Raw genomic sequence first — 22,700 nt, 5'->3', positions numbered from 1 at the left:
GGGGGGGGGGGGGGGGGGAAAGAGAGAATAAAGCAGGGAGCTAGAAATGACGAAACTTCTCTCTCACACCGGCTTTAGCGACATGCTTGTGCTGCACTGGAGCCATTACTGCTAAACATAAACAACAGTCCTTCCCTGAAGATGATACGGTCGTTTGAGTGGTGTGAATGGAAAATCTCTGGGCCTTCAGCTTCATTATAAACAGTATCGCTGAAGGTAATGGAAGTACACTATGTTACATACTGGAGGTTCTGGAGAGAGCGATGAGACCCTGACACCCAGACGTGATAACGCAAACACCGGGTTGGGATTTCTCCACCAACATCTGTGCTGTGGGATAAATCATTTGAATAATGTATGTTCCTCTGCTCCTGACCCTCTTCATACAACCAAAGTCCGGTTGACATGTGATTATTTTGAGAGGGAACACGTGGTTTGAAAAGGTAGGTTGTGCGACAGTGAAACAGGATTCATTCCGACCTCGTTTCGCTTGGTTTGCAAAGTTCTGGAGTTGTGCTGCAGTCATCGGACACCTCAGACAGGAATCGTAGCTGTTTGCCTTACCACCTGCAGAGAAATACACAACAATAAAACAGCATTATTACAGGAGATTGTAGAGTTGTTTGGTTTAATTGCCCTGTGTTAATTAGTCCCATGTTTGTAGTCCGTGCGACTGTTCAAGGAGACATACCAAGCTTATTTTCTGGTGCATACTTGTATTTTGGGGTTTCTACTAGTACATGTTTACATGCTTTAATGTTCACAGAACACTATTTTTAAGGCCCCCTTCTGGATTCCGTGTAAATCGTTAGGTCCTAATAAAGGTGCAAAATTACCTCATCTGATATGAAATCCAAGATCAAATCTGACCCACCTGTTTTACTCCTGTTTTCTGATAGACACAGCAGGAGAAAAAAAAAGGATGGTATTGGTACATTTCCATAATATGTCACCTGAACATATCTCAACTGCTCATTCCAGGCTGCTGAGCATGATTGGCGGAGGCTCATCACTCGTATATTAGTCTAATTGGCTCTCAGAAACTCACTTACTGCCAACTCCCTGAGCAGCTTCCTCACAAATTATCATTTTATCACCCACACACACACACACACACTTGTGTCATCAATCGCCTTCATTTCTCCTCATTCCACCGCTCCTGATTTAGTGTGTTTGCGTGCATCATCTGTTCAGGTGGTTTACCCAGCTCCGTGGTTGATTCCCGCGTCTGTTTGGCCAAAAGCTCCGTTGTCTGGAGGTGCTGGGTGAGGCCGTGCCCTTGGTGAGTCAGCCTGTCGACCAGAAACCTGGTCTGATCTGGGGAACCACGAGGCCAATCCCTGGGGAACTAGAGGGTTCAGAGAGGCAGGGGTCAAGGACAAACACGCCGGGTATCAACACTGAAAGTGTATTCATCGAATTTGTGCAGAGTCTTGACAGTCGCACTCTGCTGCACAGCGGTGCTCAGTGGAATTGTAACTGCGACAACAGAGTACGTTTCCAAACTCAACAGCATGGAAAACAAGTGCGAGGCTTCCAGCTCATTCCGACCGGCTTCACTAGAAAAAGGAAGGATACCGTAGCTCTCATTCTGTCCACGAAGTGACTCCGCCCAGGCTCAGGTTTCCTTTGTACGGAAACAACTTTGTCCCATAGCCTAAAGATCGTGTAAAGAGAAAAACTTAGTATGCAAACAGAAACTGTTGAATCTGCTCCAAAATGTATTAAAAAAAAAAACTGGCTTTGGTCACCTGTTTTGCTTGCTCTTTAGAGATCTCCATTTCACTGTTTGTTTAGAAACCTTCCTGTCATGAAGGAAAGGCAAACTGAATGATTATAACAGCAAATCAATGTTCACCCCCGAGTCCGACAAAGTGTGGTTTTCTTTGTGGTCCAGTTGTGTAAAAACATACCCATTCAGCAGAAGTGAACCGTGAGCTCCAGGCTCCTCTGTTTGTGAAACTCGCACTGTGTTATTAGAAGGAGTGGAGACAGCCTGCTGTGGTTTCCTTGCCGCCTGGTGATCCACGACCCCAGCTGAAGACATAAGACAGCTCTGGGTTATGTTTCTATGAATTGTGGTTTTCCAGGATAGCGGCTATAGCTGAAGGTTTTTGACCCCAGCATGGAGGGCACTGACGTACCGGGCTTTTTGTGCTCTTTTGAAGCGGCAGATTTAGAGGCCGATCTGGACGTGGACTGATTTCCTTTAGAAGCAGAAGCCTGCGTTCCCTCTTTGCATGCGACAGCTGTAGTGCTGTATTGTTTGCTCAAGGTTTTTTTAGAACATCCTGTGCCAGTGCGGACTCGAAGGGCTTTCTCCAGGGCTCGCTCAAGCATTTCCATATCTTCTTTTTCCCCTGGTGAGCTATCTGTATCTGTGAAGATAGCAGCATGCAAACACGTGGTTAGTTATTTTATCAATCAACCTGTCTCCGGATACGTGAACAGAACATTTGCACATGACTGCATTAATATATAATACAAACACATTTTTTTTTTTTTTTTTTTTTTAATTACCTGTAGCAGCTTCATTTGCACACTGGTTCTCATCAGAGCCCGCCTGTGGTTGTGGCGTTCTGCGGGAAAAGACTTCATGTGACTACACACTTAAAAGAATCAAGAGGAGCACAATCCATTCAATTTGGGCAACAATATATAATAAGAATAAATAACATTTGCACAACCTGCTCGTTACGAGGTGTTAAGAGGAAAATCCCACGATGTAATTGTTCATTGATAGACTTTTCTGTTAATAGAATTGTACTATCTAGATACACATTATAGTGTGTACTTTGAATTGCATACTATTGTACGTATCTTTGGCTTTACTGCCCGACAATTTATTGTTAATAATAAGTCACCATTTGCGCAGAAGTGACAAATCAGCAATGAGGAAACTTGGGCAGAAATGTTGTGCTGGAAAAGGCACTGCTGGGATTTGAACCCAGGATCTCCTGTTTACTAGACAGGCGCTTTAACCATCTAAGCCACAGCGCCAGATGGGTGCACCATCTAATATATCTTCACTGTTATATCATTTATAAATCATTTTTATTTGACATGATTGAGTTGTTAACTTCCGATGAGTTTGTTTTAAATGGGATTCTGCGGACATGTGAACTCGTGAGCACCGGGTAATCAATGTGGTGGATGCCGTTACTTACCGGGTCTGTAATAGTTCTCTGTAGAGTAGAATGCTGTCGTTAATCTTGGCTTGTTCAGCTTTGCAAGACTTGATCGCTTGCTCAACCAGGGACAGCAGTGACATGCTCGTGCACGCAAGAAACCACGAACAACTGTTTAACTGTTGGTTTAAAACTCTGCATTAAACGTTTGCAAACATTTACTGAAACTACCAATTTATCGCAAAGGTATGGAATGTCTCGTTGGTTGACGGCTTCCCATTAAAACAACGAACTTTTTCGTGCAGACGCGCGGAATCTAAACTGTAGCGGATGCGGAAGTCACGTTTATCCGTTCTCACGTTAAAAGTTCTCACTTCTCGCGAGAAGTGTTGTCGTTACCAGGGACGTGGGTTGCCAGTGCACAACAGCTCATTTGTACCCTGTTCGCACCATGCTTTCTCTCTGTTTATGTGTACATGTAGATTGTAGGCTATATGAAATTCAGTGTCACTGTTTCACCAGGAAGAAAGATGAGAAAAAATGAATGCTTGCATCTTTTATTAATCGGGTCCTGCTCATACTTGATTTAAATGTGTCATGAAGTGTGAATTAGGCTACCAGTTGCAAATGATTAGGCCTACTCTAAAGAGCACTGCTTGTCATTTTGATAACAACAATCATTACATTTTGTCAGTATGTTCCCAAGCAGCCTGTTTAAATCTCACCGTGAGTTACAGTTATTAAGAATAGGATATGACTAACTCTGGGATAATTTGTTGTTGATTTATGTAACACTGTAAATGGTCCAAATGATTCAGATCCTCTTGTTGGCCATGTGCAGTGAAAGCGAATCCATCGGATTTGAGCACTCATCTGGAGCGGCTTTCTCGCAGAAGCACCAGTGAAGTAGGTTCATTTCACAGCTATCAGTTGTTATTGATATTAGACATGATAAATAAATGGTCTGTAACATTATACAGTTATTAACTTTTCACACAGCAGAAACGTTGGCTTCTCAAGCACAGGTGTAACTATTGACGTGAATAATGGCTGCATTATATGTATTGTGCATGCTGGCTTACTGGCACATCAAAAAGGGAGCAACGCCATAATTAATGTCATATGTTACACCTGTGCATTTCCTACAAAGGTCAACTTTAGTTAGTTTGTTGTACATGCTGTCTATCAGAAAAGTAAATACAAACAAAATATCTGGGGCAATGTCACAATCAATTAGAAGATCAGTGCCTCCATTTTATCAGCCAGTAACAAGGAGCGTTGTTACTAACGTACTACCTCATGTTCATGTGTAGCTAAACATTCATTTTTCCTTATGAGTTTATTTTATATTCTTGTCATTTTTGTATCTCTTTTTGAACTCGTGTACTGCTTTCATGTTTCCCTCATCAGAGACACATTTATTCGGCTTTTCTGATTGCCATGATGTAATCAAAAGCATCAGATCACAAGTGCTGCGTCAATGAGTGGTCCGGTGAAATGGACCTCCTGCTGCATTTCATCTGAGGCGTGTTTATACGAGTGTTTTTGATGTCCAAGGCATCAGCATATCTCGCATATGGGGTCCTCGGCAGACCAGCGTGACAAACAAAACCAAATTGCAGCAAAACAGAGTCAAAGAATCCTTCAGTGAACATGGTTGCCAAACATTTTGTTTTGTGAGTTTCTCATCTATAAATGGACAAATTAGCATCCAAGAGGATATCAAGTTTGCCAATTTTCCCCCAATTAGAGCGTTTAGTTCAGTGATTGTTCTGCATCACTGGCACAGAATCACTTCCCAAAGCAATTTATTGTAATGACAACAGCTTGCTGGCCCTGTTGGAGGGAAGTGAATCATCTTTACCCCCACCAGCCTTCTGTGGCTCAGTAGTAGAGCGAGAAAGGGGGGGGGGGGTCTCAGCTGCCACGCCAACCAAGCATCTGACATTGCAGCCGGCTGCCAGACTAATAACAGGCTTTGACGCACACACACACACACACACACACACACACACACACATATACACTTTCTCTTCCCCATGCATGTGAGCATAGACACCCTGACACACACACACACACACACACACACACACACACACAGCATACACACATGATTAGATACTCGCTACATGCAATCATTAACCCGGTGGACAATCTGCTCAGCAAACAAACAACTACCCCCTACATAATTAATGAGCAGCATGTTTGAAACATAATGTAAACAAAACACCTGAAAAACTAGGCCTGTAATTGGCAGAATAACCCAACAGCACATCGTAAACAGGGTGACAGGAAGGAAGCTTGTTTTGTTTGTTCCAGAAGGACATTGGTCAACAATGTGTTTGGGGTGTGTGTTAATCTGGAAGCCCTCTGTATTTTCACAGTACACTCCATGTTTACACTCCACTGCCAAGCTAATGCCCGCTCCAGTTTTGCCCCCTTTCACCTCTCCAAATCTAACACCTTCAATTAATTTTTTTCTTCAGCTTTTCAAAAGTGTTTGACTCAACAACAAGCATTTTGGTATCGAGATCTGTTGTGGATCCAAACTCCTCCATTTAACTCCATAAAAATAGCTTCATCTTATCATTTCTTGGTCTTTGGATCTGCTGAATTTGTAAATTTGAATTTTAAAAGCGTTAGAAAAATAACAATAGAAAATACAAGGTATGAGCCTTGTGTTGACAGACATGTGTCTACTGAAGCGTCCACAATCGAGTCAACCTGGCATAGTTTCAAATCTGTTGACGCGGTCTTCAGGCAGCCCTGTGGAAAGAAGGAAAAAGAAGAGTGACTGACCAAGGGTCACTCTCTACTGACACTCCATACAATCCATAAGAACTAAGCCATGTTAAACGACACTGCAGCATCGTCATAACAAAGAAAATTGCATATCAACAATCCTGTCATGTTATACTGTATAAGAACTACATTTTTTTTTTTCAGTGGCACCAGAGAGCCAGAAGGTATTCAATTTCAGAGTTCATGGATTTCTATTGATGGAATAATGTTTCCAGGAAAAATCAAAAACATCTCATGCACAATATAAACAAACACAATCAAGTGTTATTACACAATTTCTTTACTTTCCGTGTATTCAAACTATTTGTGAAACAGAAACCTGCCGAACCAGATTTGCTTGATGTGAATGCCATCTTGTGGTTATTTTCTTCTGGTCTGCTGATGTGGTCTTAGACCTTTGTCTTGGTGATGATTTTGTAGTTTATGGCTTCTTGTGATGTGAGAGGTATGATTCAATAATACCGGTAACATTTTACACTAAGTCAATACTACCAGTAAACTAGCACACTTGGTATTCATTACCGTGTGGATTTTGCACCAGCAAATGATCAAGTATCTAGTATATATATGTACAGTAGCACAGCCTGTTACCTTAAGAGACACAGTTTTTTGTATGATTATCTAAATGTCGTATTGTTTGTGTGTTTCATACAATAGTTTACATTGACTTGATCACTGTACCTGTTTACCAATAACCATTTTGTTTTTTAAAATCATATGATTATGTCCATTATCATGCCATGACTTATTTTTTTACCAATATGACATGAAGCTGATTTGTATTGTAATGAAGTTTAAGTACGTGGAGGATTTGTTCTTGTGACGTTAAATACATTTAGTTCGTTGGTCACATGGGTCTTTTACTTAATTCGAGGCACCCAAGTGAGATGTTTGGCCTATTGACCACCGATATTATGAAGTCTTTCTAGTTGGTTTATGGTAGGCCTATTGTTATAGGCTATGTGACTCTTTAGTCATACTGGTGTTATTCACTTTTATTTGTTATTAAACTCATGGTCGATCTCATGATCAGAAAAAAATGTGAGAAGTTTAATTCATTGTACTCCACTGCACTCCCTTAAGTATGACATTGCTGTTTGTTATCTACACCTTTTAACTCCAACATCCTCTCTGCACTAAAGAGAGACACTCACATGTATGATGTCTGGGTTAAGCTGCATAACGCTGCAGCAATTTATGTTGCTTTCCTGCGGCACCAATCTTTTATTGCTTACAATAATACAATACAAGTATCATAAGTAGTATATTGGTGGTACGACAGTAAGTCGTACAGTAGTTGTCATTTGGTAGCTGTTTACCAATTTGCGTCCTCAGCACTTCCTGTGGGCACGCGCCTGACAGCCAGCAGCCGGGTGGGGGCGGAGTTAGAAGTGCAGTTCAGTCCTGAATCTACAGCCTGATTTGTAGTTAAACACGGCCAGGCGGACCGCTCTGTACACTCTTGGGGTGAAGGTTTGTAATGTCAATATGATACCAACGCTTTCTAACCTGTTAATATAAACTTAAATAGGTGAATAAACACCTCGAGCCTGCAATGTAATGTGACGTTAATGCCCGCGCATGAAATCTTAAGTCTGTTTAGCTTGTTGGAATGCTAGCTAGGTGTTAGCTAGGTTAGCTAGCATCATCCAGCAAAGTTAGCTGTTGTTGTCAGAACGAGGCTCCTAACAGGTTAGATGACGTCGGGACCAACTAACAAGACGTGCATTCGTATCTCGATGAATGGTGGCTCGAGGGGGAGGGGGGGGGATTTCTGATTACATTGAGGAACTGAACTGGATTTAAATCACTAGAATAACTCGCCTCATACAACACCAGCTATTCTTTGGGACTTATGGTAAACGCCAGAAGGGCCTGCGTTGTGTTGCATTTGCTGCTTTTGTGTTTGGCTGCATATAGTTCATGCCTGGATGTTTTAAAAGCAGCAGTTCCCATGTAAATCAAGCCAGCCCCCACCAGACTGCATTAGCTTTCACTCTGACTTTGCCTTATCTTCCTCTCGGAGTAAATAAGGTCAAAGGCTTAGCAGCTGAATTAACTTACTGCCATCTTTTGACCCTCACACCAGTGACAACAGTGATTAGAATTAGGGGGGGGGGGGTGTTATCAGCCCCCCCATCTGTTTCCTGATTTGACTGTAATTGGCAATTCACTGTGATTGTGGTTTTTTCTACATTCTGCTCTGTGGCCTTTTTCTCCCTGCCGCTGGACAAGTTTGAAGTACTTTGTAGTGTGTGTATATATATATATATATATATATGTTGCCCCTATAGGTTGTTATTGCTTCAGTGCACAATACCTCGGACCTCTAGAACCACAGGGGTCTCTGCAGCGTGACATTGTTCCTTGTTTATTCTGAAAACCAGTTACACAATATTGACTCGGGAGACTCATTTCGACGGCTACAACTAAAGGTCAAAGTAATGATACATTATGCAAGCTTGCATATGTTACTGACTGTTGCGTATGCCTTGATCCCACCTGTAGCAATATACTTCAAATATAAACATGTTTTGTCAAGATTCCTATGTACAATCTGATGAAGCTAAATTATGTAATTTGAATGTAAATAATGCTGATTTGCTGACTGATTCTAGGGAACTAAGAGACAGAAACACACCACTAATGTCCGTAGAGAAGATGGAGACAACAGCCAGTGTGTCCAATGGAGCAGGGCCTGTATATGAGGGAAAAGAAGATGCTCTCAGGTAAAATCTCCCACCAGTATTGTGACATGATATTCATGTTTGTTGTGGTTCTGTCAAACACACATTATACCCCTTATTTTCTCTTCTTTTTCTTCCCCAGTCCTGAGGATCTGTCTGAGGTGCTGGCAGCTGGGACCAAGGAGGTTCACGAAAAGGCTGAGAACACCCAGTTTGTGAAAGACTTCCTCAGGGGACGCATCCGCAAAGAGCTCTTCAAGGTCAGTCTGAAGAAAATCAGTGAGGAATTGTTACAATTTAAAGGGATAGAGTGCTAAACAAGATGCGTAAATAAATGTAATAAATATGTAGGTTATAAAAAGAAGCAACAAAAACTGGAAAAAAGGAGATGGCCAATATTACATCGTAACTTTTCCTTCTTGCTTCCCTAGCTTGGTGCCGTGGCGCTCTACTACACGTATACAGCCATGGAGGAGGAGATTGAAAGGAACAAAGAGCACTCCCACTTTGCCCCTCTGTATTTCCCGACAGAGCTGCACCGCCACGAGGCCCTGGCCCGTGACCTCGAGTACTTTTATGGCCCCGACTGGCAGAGCCAGGTCCGCTGCTCCCAGGCCACCCAGCACTACGTGGACCGCATTCATCAAGTAGGCCAGGAGGACCCGGTTCTGCTGGTGGCCCACGCGTACACCCGCTACATGGGGGACCTGTCCGGGGGGCAGGTGCTGAAGAAGGTGGCGCAGAGAGCCATGAAGCTGCCGTCCACGGGGGAGGGCCTCGAATTCTACCAGTTCGATGGCATCCATAGCGCCAAAGCATTCAAGCAGCTGTACCGTAGTCGGATGAACGAGCTGGAGCTGGACATGGAAATGAAGAAGAGGCTGGTAGACGAGGCTGTCAAGGCCTTTCAGTTCAACATGGAGGTAAGGGGCCGGGGACGAGGTCTCGGGGTTAAACTACTGTCTGGTTGTTTCGTCCATGAGCAGTTGCTAGAATACAGAGTCTGCAACAAGCCTGATAACAGCAGTGACTGTGCGTTTGTGCTGGCAGGTGTTCGAGGAGTTGGAAGAGATCGGTAAAACCATCCAGGAGGACGTGTTGGACGCTGGCATGCCAGTCCATGGAGCAATGGGTGGAGACATCAACAAGTGTCCCTACTATGCTGTCAAAACGGGTACGCTTTGATGCTTCTCTCTGCAGCACTGTGTCACGATGAAGCTTTTTGTAAAGGTGTTGTGGTGGGGGGGGATCTTGTTTAAGTTTGTTTTTTCGTGCTCCCTCAGCGGCGTCTGGTGGAACGGCGTACGCCTCCCAGCTCGCCATGGCTGTCCTCCGACACCCGACCGGACAGGTGCTGCTCGCTACGTGGTTCGCCGCTCTGGCCGGATTGGCTGCGTGGTACCTGATGTGATCCGGCCTGCTGCTGTCAGAGAAAGGGAGGAGAACGGACTGTAAGGAGTGCTAGAAAAGCTCCATCCAGTCGTAGACCATTTCGTAGTTTCACACAAACATTCTGAACAGGTCCAAGTTTATTTTATGTTACGTGTCTGACCTAAACGTGGAACCCGATTCTTGTCGAATGGAATTCCCGTAAAATGATCCGTAGGACCATTTAGGTCGTCGCCTCCAGCCATCCACCCATTAAGCTCCGCCTTGTTACCATTCATCCTCCTGTCTTTTTATTTCTCTACCTCCTCTGCACTATCCCTCCATCCTTCACACTTCCAGTGTGGAAGCGCACGATGCTAACACCTAATTTATTGTGACGTTACATTGCCTCCCAATTTAAAAATGTACCTGCCAGGTTGAGAAGCATGGTGACGTAGAGGCTGCCCATGTGTAATTAAACGGTGACAATTCGTTAACTGTGATGAATGGATTATCGACATTCATTCATGGGGAAACATACTATGCATATGGTATGCATGGCGTGAGTATAATAGCACAGTGTGTCTTTGCTGGGCAGACTGCTGAGTTGATGTTGAATGAGGCCTTTATTTTATAATCTTAATTTGACCAGAGAGAAAGGAAGTAATGTATGAGTCAATAATACTACAGTATTTTTTTTTTCACTTCTACACATTGATTGAAGTTCCAACGACAACATTAAAACACAGTGCAGTTCTGTTCCTTTTTTTTAAATGCATGATCACATTTCACGATTCAAACATTGCCTCAAATATTTCCTCATCGTTTGTACAGGTCGTACTATGAGACGGGTGATAGAATAACAATACAGCACACCTACACTTCAACAAGTGTACGATTAATAAACACCTTTCAGTGATTATACCACGTATTTCAAGCTCTACTAATGCATGTTCAAATGTACTATGTCTCTGTTTCTGAATTATATGATATGGCATCTTGTATTTATGAATAACAAACTGCCTGTTGTATATGCATACCTTAACTATACAAGATGGATGATTCTGTTTGACCTGCCACAGGAGCCTATATTAGGACAAAGGGGTTCACAGATGTGATTGCAGCTGTTTTAAAAGGAAATAATATTTTTTTTCTAATGTCAAAGATTGTCTATATGAAGGCTAAATGTCTAGGGTGGTTTATGAAGAACTAGGTGAGGTACTTATATGTATGTCCTTTAGCAGCCCAGTTCTTGCTTACGTATCCATTTGTTATGGATATACCAGCATGCATCATCACTAAAACTACGTAACCGTAATTCATTTTGTGTTCATGCTGTAAGCGTGGGATCAACTTTCCCAGTAATGCACAACCCTGTCCTTTAAACACAGATGAGGAGGAATATATTGTTCCGCGTGGACTGTTTTGCAGTGTATTAAGAAGCTTCCTGTGCTTTGTGTATTTGCACATGTTCTCACATAATGTACAGTTTGGCTGCACGGTATTCTTTCATTAGAAAAAGTCATTGAGAGTCTAGCAGGCATGGAGACCGATGTGATGACGCGGTTGAGAGTCTCAGGTTAATGTTGAAGGCAGATGGCAAAACAATGGAGGAAAAGTACAGGGACCGCTTTAGCTCAATGGCCATGTTTTATTTTTCGATGCCAGTGTGATGTGTCAAAATGCTGCAGTGCATTTGGGATGTACTGAGGGGAAGATTTCTATACATCTCGGGAGATTTGGTCATTGATTTAACCTTAGATTACACAGAGTGGGATGCGTGACTAATTCATTTTGATTTAGACTTTGGTTTTATTAACTCTGCTCTTAATCCCTTCGTGTGTCCAACTGGACAAAGCTTTATAGTGTTTTGCGAGAACTCTCCCATTGTATGAGAGTGAAACCCCAGGAGTGTGTTGTGCCGTCTATAATGAAATAAATCCTCTTTTCCTGTTCACTGAAATGAAGGTGATTCATTGGGACTGGTGTTTTGAAATTGCAATAAAAATCTTAAATGATTATGTTCAGTGCATACTTTGGTTTCTCGGCACAGACCTTGAGGGCTTTCACACATTTGTCAGCATTACATCAATAGTAATAACATAGTAATAAACGGTTTCACATTTTTACTAGCTGTGCTAGCCATGTTGGTCGGAGGCTTAGACTTCTGAAAAGATAATATATTTTGGTATAAGAAATAAATGCTAGTAATGGAGAAATGACATTCCCATCAGCCTCAGCTGCATCTTGCTAAAATGCTAACGGTCAAACGTTAGCATTTTAGCATCGTCACTGTGAGCTAAGTTAGCATGCTAACAAAGCCCCTCTGTGTAAGTTGTGCCCCGTGGCGCAGCCTCACAGGCCTGAGAAGTTGTTGGAGAAAGAATGTCCACAGAACATCACTTTGAAAGAAATTGCTAATAGATTTATTCAAAAGTAAAATGCAGGCTCGTTTATTTAATACACAGCAACTTTAAATCTAATCTAATACAACAGCTCTGCAAAAACAATAATCCCATCTTTGTGGTGTTTATTTTCTTTGTCGAGGCAGGTAAGTGTTTTGACTGCATTATATTTGTATCTAAATGAAGATGAACAAAATGTGTTTTCATATATTCAAATCTAGATGGAGAGAAAGCACTGAGTGCCGTTTCTTTAGTGGTTTCTATACAACAGGCTTTTCTCAGACCATTAGCTTTATTATAGCAGTACAGCACATCTCTTCTATGAGACACATTGAAGCAACTGTGTGATGCACAACAATGTACAAATGTAATGAAGGTGCAGAATCCTCTCTCGTGATGCAAAGGGTTGGAAGAGGGACAGAGTTCGGTCATCAGTCATCACAGTTCAGGAAACCGAGACAAAATTAAACTTTCCACAGCAGACAGCTCTGTAGTGTCCAACACCTGAACTCAATGGTAAACATTGAGTCCGGTGATGTTCAACCTGCGAGGACCGACGGCACCGAGACCTTTTGGGGGAAATTCAACTTTTAAGCATTCATGAAAACACAACAAAAGCATACAGAACAAAAGAATGAACAAGAGGAAGTTCATTTAATAACACATAAGTCTTTTTCAATACAATAATTAATTTCTGTGCACATGAATTATGCCATCACGTTTCTTTTTAAGGGAATTAACAGAAAACCAACAGCGCCCGAATGCTGCGCGACCCAAATGAGCACAACGGACATCTCACTGGAGAGGTGAATGGTGCACAGGAAGATCCTCTCGTGTGTGTGGATTCACTTTGGCAAAAATAAACAGAGCGGGTGGTCCTCCGGCTCATTCACCGTAGGGCTGGGTGGGGAGGTAGGTAGGTAGGTAGGTCCATCCACAACCTTTGTAGGCCTCGTCCAACACACGATGCTCCTCAACCACCCGTCCCTTTAGTCCCTTTATGATGTGGCTGTGCTGGCCTTACCCCGTCCTCCCTGCTGCCCTCTGATCTACGGAGGACGTTTCTCAGTTCCACGTGGACCTTTTACCTTTAAGAGGAGAGGAAAAAAGAAAAAAAAAGGATTTAAAATGGACTCTTGGTAAATTGAACTTTTAAAAATTGAGCTGGCAAGGCACATGACGACATATACAACAGACATTTAGGACATCACAGACTGGGGAGACATCCAGCTGAATGCAGGGGTGCATGCATCAGTGTTTTAATGCGCAGCCACAAATCAAATAATGAAAAGTAATCAAAAAAAGGAGGGTTGCACAATGCATTACATTTATTTTGTGAAGATCAGAATAGACATTAATTTGGGATGAATGAACACTAGTCCTACCTGGTTTGTGGCTGTCAGGAAGAGCTAAACAATTTCTTTAATTTGGAAAAGAAGCCCCCATCATGCCTGCTTTGCCCTGCCTCAGACCGCTTACCACTGCTGCCCCCACCTGGACAGAGATTAACACTGCGTCAGCCAGGCGCACAACTAAATCAAACTCTCTTTCCTTAACCCCCCATCGTAGAAGATCGGAGATGGACACCAAGCAAAGCAGCAGCAGCAGCAGCACAGGGACAGGCAGGTAAACGTCAGAGTGACTGTCCTCTCACCTGTGGTGGTGGTAGTGACACCGTTGACCGTCCCTTCTACTTCCGTCTCGTCCTCGGCATAGCTCGTTAGCAGAGCTCTCTGTCTGTCTGTCAGCATCCTACACAGGAAGTCAGTGTGTTAGGGTTCTTGTGATTGCAAAATAGTTTTGATCCCATTTCTCCAAGACTACAGCAAGTCATTGTATTCAATCACAAGGCCAGTGTCGCATAAATGCAGCCATTGAACCAGATGTGCGTTTGTCTGCATTAGTCTTACTTGGGTACTTTTATTTTGACATGGACATAATGGTCTCCGAAGCCATAGCCAGTGATTCGGGCGATTCCCTTCCCTGACAGACGAATCCTCTGGTCTGTCTGGATGCCTGCAGCTATCTGAAGACAAGGAAAAGATCCAGTCATGTGTCTGAAATGTTTCCCCATGAGAAGAGAAGCCTGAGAATGTGCGTGTCTACTTACTGATAAGTTAACGGTTTCATAAAGGCCCTGTGCTCGGGCCGTGCCGCCCAGGATCGCTTGTGCCACCGAGACAAACAGGTCGGAGTGGATGTCCGCACCGTCCCTCCTGAACACGGGACTCTTTTGGACCTGGAGGCCCAACCCAGAACACATCACAGCCAAGTCAAAGAGCGCAGGCAGCTCAGTGATTCTTACTAGTCAACACACTCGCAGTACGTCACACAAAGACGACGCCATTACAGCGGCTCTGATGTGAACTCCGTGAAGAGCTTGTTTAACTCTGGCCTGTTGATGAACAAACTCACCCTAAACGTGATGAAGACCTCCTTCTTACCAACTGGCATTCTGACTGTCTGACCATCCTCCACGCCTTGAAGCAAAAACAAGCCACGGTTAGGTGGGACACACGACCGACATTAAAGAAGTTTAAAAATATGTTGAGTGTGAAACTCATTGTGCTTCTTGGTGGGCAGATTTCATGCTCAAAAGATTTCAGGTCGACTAATTTCAAGTATAAGAACATTTATTTTATTTTCTTTATGGCCATTATGATTTGTGAAGAAGTTAAACCCACAGATTAAACTACAGCCACGCCTCAAATTATGTATTTTTCTTCTAACATTTGGGAGAATATTTTCAGTTTCAGGAAAACCTGCAGCAGAGCAAACAGTTGTTGCTTCTGACTTTGGCTAATAATGCTGCCGGGTGACTTCTCATGCTCATGAATAGAAATCCACTGTATGTATTTCCAGTGTGTAAACAGTAGAGCAGACGGTTGAGTGAGACTGACCTGCGGGCACGGGAACCATCACAGTCTTCTTCTGCTTGGTCTGTCCCGCCCCACGACAGGAGACACAGGGAGTGGCGATGACGGTGCCTTTGCCACCGCAGCGACGACACGTGGAGCGCATCACAAACGGGCCCGTGTTCACCGTCTCCTGTAGTGTGGACAAAACATGCGTTACATGACACAACGCAAACAATCTTTGAAAAATAAAGAGGCAGCGCGTCGGAGCTCTTACCATGCCGGAGCCGTTGCAGGTGCTGCAGTGCTGGACTTTGGTGCCCGGCTCATTGCCTTTACCGTCGCAGCGCTGGCAGGCGGCCTCTGTGTTCACGGAAAACTCTTTGTTGACTCCCTTCGCTGCCTGAGTGAAGGTCAGCTCCATGATGTACTGGGTTGGGGAAAAAGAGAGGGTGTCAGAAATGAATCACGAATAAAAAAAAAAAAACTACTAAATGAGAACCAGAGGGGTTCTAAAAAGCCAAGTCAAAGGCCTTCCTTGACTTAACTTTCCAATTCACACTAACCCACTGACCTCCTGTGGCTGCTCAAATATGGCATTGAAGTCTCCAAAGCCACGGCCTCCAGAGAACTCCCCAAAGATCTTGCGGAAGAGCTCCTCGGGGTCCACGTTGCTGGTGTGTCCAGACCAGTAGCGCTGCCCTCCGCCCGCCTGACCGCCGTCAAAGCCCGTTGAGCCGTAAGCGTCGTACTGCTTCCTCTTTCCTTCATCACTCAGCACCTGAGAGGAACACGGAGCAATGTTTTAGAGGTGCATTTGTAATTCTAATGCGATTGTTTAAACGGGAAGAGATGAATATTCATAGATTTTAATTAAAACACATAAGATCTACAGTGCAAGACTAAACCTCGTAAGCTTCGGCCAGCTGAGCAAATTTTTCCTTGGCTTGTGGGTCTTCTTTGTTGGTGTCAGGGTGATACTTTTTGGCCATCTGAGGGACAACAAACACACCGTCAACCGCTGTGAGGACTGGTTAACTGAGAACCAATGCAAGCTCTGAATACACGTCCGGCTGGAGCAGACCTGGTAGTAGGCCTTCTTGACCTCTTTCTGGGTGGCTGTGCGAGGAACGCCGAGGATCTGGTAGAAGTCCTGCTTGCTACGAGCAGCGGCACTTGTGTGAAAGGACAGCCTGGAGGCAGCATGTGGAGATTTGATGCCTGAAATGTGTCAAAACAGGGGAAAAAAGGGTAAGTTAACACCACTTAGAACAGTATGGCTGCTTTATATTATGTCTCATCTGAATGGTTATTCACTGCTACTGAAGGTACTGTAGACAAATCAGATGACAGGCCAGCAGTTAACCTGATTTGCAAGAAGATTTCTTGAAAATACAAACGTGTGTAAAACTGACGATGATTCTCTTGCACTTCCGGTTAAAATAAGGTGAAACACTGTTAAAATCTGGCATCACCTGTTTGCAAATTCAACTTGATGACTGCAAACTGAAGTTAGCAGATCTGATTGCATAACATACCATAGAGACTCTCAACCCTGCGTGTGTGAAAGCAAATGTATTTTTGTGATACAAGCTCATCTTATATTAAATGGTCGCTGTTTATAAAAAATAATTAGGTTAAGTTGGTTGTTTTATCCTGCGTCACATGAGTAAACCAGACATTTAGCCTAGCCTAGCATAGGCCAGTACCACTCACCTGACAGCCCTCTCAATGTCAACGCTTTCCCTGCTCCACCACACGTCAGGTTCCCTCCCCGACACAGTTTTTCCCCTCCCAGGGTAGATATACTGCGGACCCCTCCATGGCCTCCGCAGACGACAGCACCGACGGCCTTGCGTTGTCCAGAGGACACGAAGACTGTAATCCAGCGTGAGGAGCACCGGGCAGCCGAGGACGCCATGGTTCCTTCACTCGCCGCTACTCCTGACTCACTGCGCATGCCCGGCACGGAGTGGGCGTGTCACCCGAGAGCGCAAAGATATTCCGACTCAAGATGATGCTCTCTCAAGAAAAACGAGTTTGCAAAAGTTGATCTTAAATATTTGTTTCTTTTTATAAACTCTACTCTAAATGGGCTCTAATATATAACAAATTGGACTAAGTACACAAATACAAACATTATCAGTTTCGTAGTGTCAAAGAGCATCAGAAGTGTGAAGTATAAAAAAGGATGCGCATGTTTTAAGACCCAAGGCAGGACGTGACAGACCAGGGGTTTATCTAGCGGTTTGGAAACAAAATCACCGCCCAACCGGACAGCTCCGTGGAGCAAAGCGAGCGGCCAACGCGCGGCCAAAACTGAACTGTCAAGCTGTAACAGAGAGTCCTCTGCCGAGTACCAACCAGCTCGACAGAGACACCCGGAAGGCAGGAAAGTCAATTTTGAGAGAGCAGCATGAATCGCTTTAAGACCTCCAAATTCAAAAACACCACTCCGAAAATTGCCAAGAAAGACGTGAGTAGCTCACGAAACGTCTGAGAGGAGCGAGTTCTCCTAGCTACCGTTAGCTCTGGTTATTAGCCGTGCTGCTGAAGTTGTGTTTTGGGGGAACGCCTGCAAAGGGATGTTGAACTTCCTGCATCTGGAAGGCTGCTTAGCATCGACACAACTATCTGAACTAACGCACCGGTATTCAGGCGAACTGTAGAGAAAACTACGAGCCATGTGGTTGCACAGAGCTGTTGGCCTCATCGGGAGATGATGCAGTGACGCCCATCATCATCATGCTGTTATATTATAACCGTAGCTAACAGAGTTTCTCATTGCTTTTTCAACAAGCATGCGATGTTGCACATATGTTTTGACTGCAGAGATTTGACATACCAAAGGGAGAAATACAAAATTTGAATGGCAAATGCGATAAGTGCTATATTACTGTCTCTCAGTGATAGGCTGCAAGAGGCGACATGTCTGGACGGGACTGGAGCGTCTAGCATACAAAAATCTGCCATTTTTCTCGTCCTCTGGAACCGATTTGTTTCAGGTTGCACCGACTGCAGCTCTCCCTGCTGAGGTGGATTATGTACTCCTCTACCTTTTTGTTTTTATTCAGGGTCGTGAAATGCTTGGTATTTACAGAGACGGTGGAGTATTTCTCCCAATCTCTGCACAGGATCTGAGACAGCAGGTGGTGCTTTTGCTGCCTTGAATGTTAAAACAGACCAGTTCCGGTGCTAAAGTCATGTGACGGGTAGCTGTCACGTCACACGCTGTAGAAGACAAGAATAATGAGAGAAGAGGCAGGAAAACGGGCTTTCAGGGATGTAAAGAGACAAGAAAGCAAAGACGAGTGGGACATTTATCCTCAGACTCTCAAGAACAGCTTGAGTCTTCCACATGGGTTGAGAGAGTTTACAGGTGTAGTCTAATTTAATCAGCCGATGCTTTCTAATCCTGGGTCTGTCTCTTTAATCCAGAGGAAAAACACACACCAGATCTGGTCCATGTTGACCCAAATGGATATATTAAGGGAAGCCTTTTGTAATATGAAAAAGTGTCGTCTTGCAGGAAATGATGCTCCAGATACAGCAATTGTATCTGCAATGCTGAAAAAGTTGTGTCTTAATGGAGAGTCATACCTGTTTGAAGTTCTGGAGAGATTTAGTCAGAGAGGAAATTATACGAAGCAGATGAGACAGCTGTGCAGGTAGTCAGCGGCATAACTAATGGTGAGGAGAATGATAATAAACACAAGCTCACATGTGGTTAAACCAGAAGAAAGGACTGTTATTTATTGGGATCATACGTTGTAACACAGCACCAGTGACGCATTTGTTGCCTACAGGTCTTTTGACATGCACATTTGTAGAATATGTAATCCAAACATGTGCATCCTTTTGGCCAAAATGTCTGTCATGGTTGGCCTGTAACAGTTGTCAGAGGAGCAGCAGCAGCGGTGGTTGTTGGAGGGCCTCTTGCTGCTCTTGCCTGTTAATGTTGAAAGAGGGTTTTTAAGAGTTATCTGCTGTGCGACGCACTTCCTCAACACTTTGCTCATTCAGAGCCACTGATGTGTGTGTGTGTGTGTGTGTGTGTGTGTGTGTGTGTGTGTGTTCTCAGATAGATCCTTCCTGTTTTATTTTTTTTATTCTGATTGAGACAGCGACTTGGTCTTGTGCGCTCCCTAATATTATGAAACAGATGCTTTTCTGTTGAATTCTTCAGTGCAGCTAGTCGGTTGAGCTCTTGTGTAGATATGTAAACACTTCTGGATTCCTGGGCTGGCCTGGCATTTCTTTTTCCTCTCTGTTATCCTGTCTGACCCCAGTCATCTATGCGCGTTATCACACCCTTGTTTCACTCGTTATGCTCCCTCACTCGTGCTCTCCGTGTCTTTTTACATCCAGGGATGGATCAACAATGTCCGAGCTGGTTCCTTGTCCTGCCAGGGGAGCCACATCAAAGCGAGCTCCAAGCTGGTGGCCTTCAACAGCGAGCAGGCTGGTAAGGCTTTAAGAGTCAAACAGAAAGGGCCTTTGGACAATGGACATTTAGTTTTGTTTTTTATCCGCACTATAAAGACTGAGAAAACAGGTTTTAAAAGTATGATCAAACTACATTTTCTGTGTCTGCAGGTGGAGGAATGCTCGGCCTGTCCTCCGTCAAACCTGGTTCAGACGGCCAATGGACGGTCACGCAGTTCTCCTGCCACTCTGGTAGTGTTTGTTAAGTTTTCACATCACAGTCCTTTCCTTTCCTCCCTTGTCCCCTTTCCTACGCACAACTGCAAGCCTCAAGGACACTCTGTTCCCTTTTAAGGAAAACTAATCATATGAGAAATACGAATGCTTTTTAAGTGTGACAGCTGTGACCCTGATCTATGTTTTTAAATATTTTCCATGTGTTTCCCCTCCTCTCTGTCAGATCTGGTGACCGATTTGGACTTTTCTCCTTTTGATGAAAGCCTCCTGGCAACGTGCTCTGGAGATGAAACGGTGAGATTTCCTCGTATGGATCTTGTTGTTGTGTACACACACATAAGTCCACGTTCCATCCTCTCAGGCTTTGTTTTTCCTGGCCCGGGGCTTTTGAATATGGATATGAACTGGCTCAGGTTTTTATGTTTTATATAAACCCTCTTTTGAAGACTCCATCCTCTCAGCACTTTATCCTCAGCCACAGGTGCCCCAGCTTACTGGAATCTGCTGAGAGCGGGTCTGCATCTTCAGCACTCAGCAGCTCCGGTTACCAAAAGGGAGCCGTGAAAACACACACGACCATTGCCACACACAGACCTCCAACACACACTGGAGTGGTCTGCAGTGCCCGGCATCTGCAGACCACTTTTCCTCATTCCTCTGATCCGTTGCCAACACGGTATATTGTTTCTGAGAGAATGCGCCTACTTGCGAAATACGAGCGTTTTTACTGAAATTATTTTCCATCTCAGCTGCACTCGTATGCCAGCATCAACAAGGAATCCAAAGTTGAACCCAAAACCCAAAATTTATGCAGTGCTGTATTACCCTTTAGCTCAAACTGCTACAGACTTGCATCCCCTCATCTCATGGCTGCGTCGCTGCATCTTGACGTTTTTAGATGCCTGCTGTTGGGATTCTTCCAGTCTGCTCCGTCCATCTTGTCTGGTGTGGCTTCATGGAGAACAGTTCCTGCGGTTTAGTTCAATTTTAAAGTGCTAACCCACTGTTTTTAATATGTCTCTCTTTCTCTCTCTCTGTGTGTGTTCAGGTGAAGCTGTGGCGTTTGTGTGATCCAGAGCAGCAGCAGCCCAGCTGTCCCGAGCTGACCTTGCGTCCCGGTCAGGGCCGGCTGGAGCTGGTGCTGTTCCACCCCACCTCTTCCGGCCTGCTGGCTGTGGGTGCTACCAAGTCCCCCCTGATATGGGACACCAGCCGCCAGGATGCACCACTAGCAGGTATCTGCAGCTGGAAAGCAGCGCACATACACACACACACACACACACACACACATTTGTTTGTTTGTTGTATGTATTAAAACGACAACCAAAATGAATTTAGTCAAAGTCTTTGTCGTACGTTGTGCACTATGTCTGTTGCGTTTGACATTTCAGTCTCTTGTCAGTTAGTCTTTAATTTCTGTTTTGTGTCTCTGTGCAACATGATTTTTATATATTTGGGGATGGAGTGGAGTGGTTTCCCTTTCTTAGTTTGGGGACAGTCTGACTGACGCTTCCTACATTTTACAGCCCTGTGGCTCTGTCTAAGTGCTGGAGCAGCAGAGGTAATGTTTTGGTTTTTCTGGTCCCAGTCTCCCCGGACTGGCCTCAGGATGCAGTCACTATCCTCTGGCCTCACCCTGCCCCCCCCCACCATCCCATGACAGCTGGCCTGGCTGCTGCTCACTGCTGATCTGACTTTTCATGAGCTGTACCCCCCCCCCACACACACGCTGTCTTTCATCACCCTCGTTCCTCATCCACATGTGTTTGAGGAGCAAGGTCTGAATGATAAAAATCTACTTTTCAATGAGTGAATTTTTTTTGAATTTTTATGTTCATTTCAAATCACTTTTTGTGCAACTGTCTTAACAAGAGCACCTCTCATCTCTTTGCACCTGTTTGGCGTCGTACTGAAACTGAACAATTCACACCAGCTGTGCTGTGCTCACTGACGGCACCGCAGCCTAGTCCGTGTCCTCCTCGTGGTCCATTCTTAAATCATCCATACTTTGTGTCATTGTGTGTTTTCTGAATTGTCCGTGCTTTTATTTATTGCTTCGTCTCTCCCCTGCATTTCTCAGATGCATCTCTCAGATGTTTTCTGTCGCGTCCTTTTCTCTCGTGCCGTCATTCTGTATCCATAGTGTCTGGCAACATGTTTTGTTTTTTTTTGACATTCTGTAATATGAACACTGTCCCTCTCTCACCTCCCTAAATGATGATGTCTGTGTCTGCAGTGCTGGAGCAGCACGGTGACCAGCTGCAGAGTCTGAGCTGGAAACGGGACGGCTCTCTGCTGGCTTCCTCCTGCAAGGTAATAACAACCCGCACTGCAGCACATGTATGTATTTATATGGACCGGTTTGACTGCTGTAGTTGCCGTTTGTGACCACTAGATGCTGCCAGCGGCTCACTTTCAGCGTAGCGTGCCTCATGTTGGAAACCGCTGCTCGCTATCTGTTTATATGGGGGTTTATTTCATCAAAAAGTCAACAGGGGTAATCACCGTAAAAAAGGGCGGGGATCGCATCACACATTTGATTAGGGATCGGCAATTCTTTAGAGGGAAAAAGAATAAACTTTGAAAGCCCTGTGACGTGAAAGATAATAGCCAGTTTGTTTTAATGCGGTAATAATGATGACAAAGAAAGAGAAATCTTGGCCGCAGTTAATAAAAAAAAAAAGAGCCTGAGGAGATTTTCGTGGTCAGGCTGGAAACTGTATTAACTTCTAACATGGGCACCTACAAAGGTACATGTATGAAGATGCATGTCAGGCGTTTTTATGCATTCAT

General features: G+C 44.2%; 4 protein-coding genes and 1 non-coding gene across 9 annotated transcripts in view; 2 read left to right on the top strand and 3 right to left on the bottom strand.

The window, feature by feature from the left end:
* The window catches only part of tedc2 (tubulin epsilon and delta complex 2), a 4,671-nt gene extending 1,166 nt beyond the window's left edge, over positions 1-3,505 (bottom strand). Inside the window, exons 1-9 of one of the 2 annotated variants that reach the window (XM_031877751.1) lie at positions 3,168-3,505; positions 2,521-2,579; positions 2,145-2,378; positions 1,914-2,037; positions 1,752-1,805; positions 1,579-1,657; positions 1,204-1,348; positions 875-892; positions 481-567 (exon numbers count right to left, since the gene is read on the bottom strand). In XM_031877751.1, the coding sequence (XP_031733611.1) occupies positions 481-567; positions 875-892; positions 1,204-1,348; positions 1,579-1,657; positions 1,752-1,805; positions 1,914-2,037; positions 2,145-2,378; positions 2,521-2,579; positions 3,168-3,271 (904 nt within the window). In that variant the 5' untranslated portion in view covers positions 3,272-3,505. The remainder of the gene's footprint in view (positions 1-480; positions 568-874; positions 893-1,203; positions 1,349-1,578; positions 1,658-1,751; positions 1,806-1,913; positions 2,038-2,144; positions 2,379-2,520; positions 2,580-3,167) is intronic. The other variant, XM_031877752.1, reaches the window with a different exon arrangement.
* Positions 2,927-3,000, bottom strand: trnat-agu (transfer RNA threonine (anticodon AGU)). Its single transcript has one exon. It is a non-coding gene; the product is annotated as a tRNA-Thr (tRNA).
* A 3,810-nt stretch (positions 3,506-7,315) lies between the features above and the next one.
* On the top strand, positions 7,316-12,004 carry hmox2b (heme oxygenase 2b). The gene is made up of 6 exons (XM_031877742.1): positions 7,316-7,403; positions 8,549-8,659; positions 8,760-8,877; positions 9,049-9,540; positions 9,668-9,791; positions 9,901-12,004. The coding sequence occupies exons 2-6, from the start codon at positions 8,577-8,579 to the stop codon at positions 10,026-10,028; spliced, it is 945 nt and encodes a 314-aa protein (XP_031733602.1). The 5' UTR covers positions 7,316-7,403; positions 8,549-8,576; the 3' UTR covers positions 10,029-12,004.
* A 384-nt stretch (positions 12,005-12,388) lies between these two features.
* On the bottom strand, positions 12,389-17,543 carry dnaja3a (DnaJ heat shock protein family (Hsp40) member A3a). 2 transcript variants are annotated; one of them, XM_031877734.1, is made up of 12 exons: positions 16,962-17,543; positions 16,330-16,466; positions 16,154-16,237; positions 15,820-16,026; positions 15,523-15,675; positions 15,291-15,438; positions 14,806-14,870; positions 14,501-14,629; positions 14,301-14,416; positions 14,045-14,142; positions 13,776-13,884; positions 12,389-13,478 (listed from the first exon to the last, which is right to left on the bottom strand). In XM_031877734.1, exons 1-11 carry the CDS (start codon positions 17,203-17,205, stop codon positions 13,790-13,792), a joined length of 1,476 nt encoding a protein of 491 aa, XP_031733594.1. In that variant the 5' UTR covers positions 17,206-17,543; the 3' UTR covers positions 12,389-13,478; positions 13,776-13,789. The 2 variants fall into 2 exon arrangements, with proteins under 2 accessions (XP_031733594.1, XP_031733595.1); XM_031877735.1 differs by lacking the exon at positions 13,776-13,884 and having other exon boundaries at positions 16,962-17,531.
* LOC116400080 (mitochondrial import inner membrane translocase subunit tim16-like) overlaps positions 17,525-22,700 on the top strand; it is a 98,099-nt gene continuing 92,923 nt past the window's right edge. For 2 of the 3 annotated variants that reach the window (XM_031877727.1, XM_031877726.1), the window contains exons 1-6: positions 17,526-17,721; positions 19,614-19,710; positions 19,842-19,922; positions 20,131-20,201; positions 20,956-21,142; positions 22,144-22,220. In XM_031877727.1, coding sequence (XP_031733587.1) covers positions 17,662-17,721; positions 19,614-19,710; positions 19,842-19,922; positions 20,131-20,201; positions 20,956-21,142; positions 22,144-22,220 — 573 coding nt within the window. In that variant the 5' untranslated portion in view covers positions 17,526-17,661. Of the gene's footprint in view, positions 17,722-19,613; positions 19,711-19,841; positions 19,923-20,130; positions 20,202-20,955; positions 21,143-22,143; positions 22,221-22,700 lie in introns of all 3 variants that reach the window. The other variant, XM_031877729.1, reaches the window with a different exon arrangement.

Source organism: Anarrhichthys ocellatus, unplaced genomic scaffold, assembly GCF_004355925.1.
Source record: "Anarrhichthys ocellatus isolate YVR2014 unplaced genomic scaffold, GSC_Weel_1.0 scaffold146, whole genome shotgun sequence".
NCBI lineage: Eukaryota > Metazoa > Chordata > Actinopteri > Perciformes > Anarhichadidae > Anarrhichthys > Anarrhichthys ocellatus.
This window is presented reverse-complemented; position numbering and strand designations above follow the sequence as displayed.

Excerpts from the sequence above, each read along its gene's own strand:
- hmox2b (XM_031877742.1), top strand. The coding sequence starts at position 8,577 with ATGTCCGTAGAGAAGATGGAGACAACAGCCAGTGTGTCCAATGGAGCA. Across the intron at positions 9,541-9,667 it reads CCTTTCAGTTCAACATGGAG|GTGTTCGAGGAGTTGGAAGA; the intron begins GTAAGGGGCCGG and ends TTGTGCTGGCAG. Across the intron at positions 9,792-9,900 it reads CTACTATGCTGTCAAAACGG|CGGCGTCTGGTGGAACGGCG; the intron begins GTACGCTTTGAT and ends GTGCTCCCTCAG.
- dnaja3a (XM_031877734.1), bottom strand. The coding sequence starts at position 17,205 with ATGCGCAGTGAGTCAGGAGTAGCGGCGAGTGAAGGAACCATGGCGTCC. Across the intron at positions 14,417-14,500 it reads ATGAAACCGTTAACTTATCA|ATAGCTGCAGGCATCCAGAC; the intron begins GTAAGTAGACAC and ends CCTTGTCTTCAG. Across the intron at positions 13,885-14,044 it reads TGTCACTACCACCACCACAG|GTGGGGGCAGCAGTGGTAAG; the intron begins GTGAGAGGACAG and ends ATCTCTGTCCAG.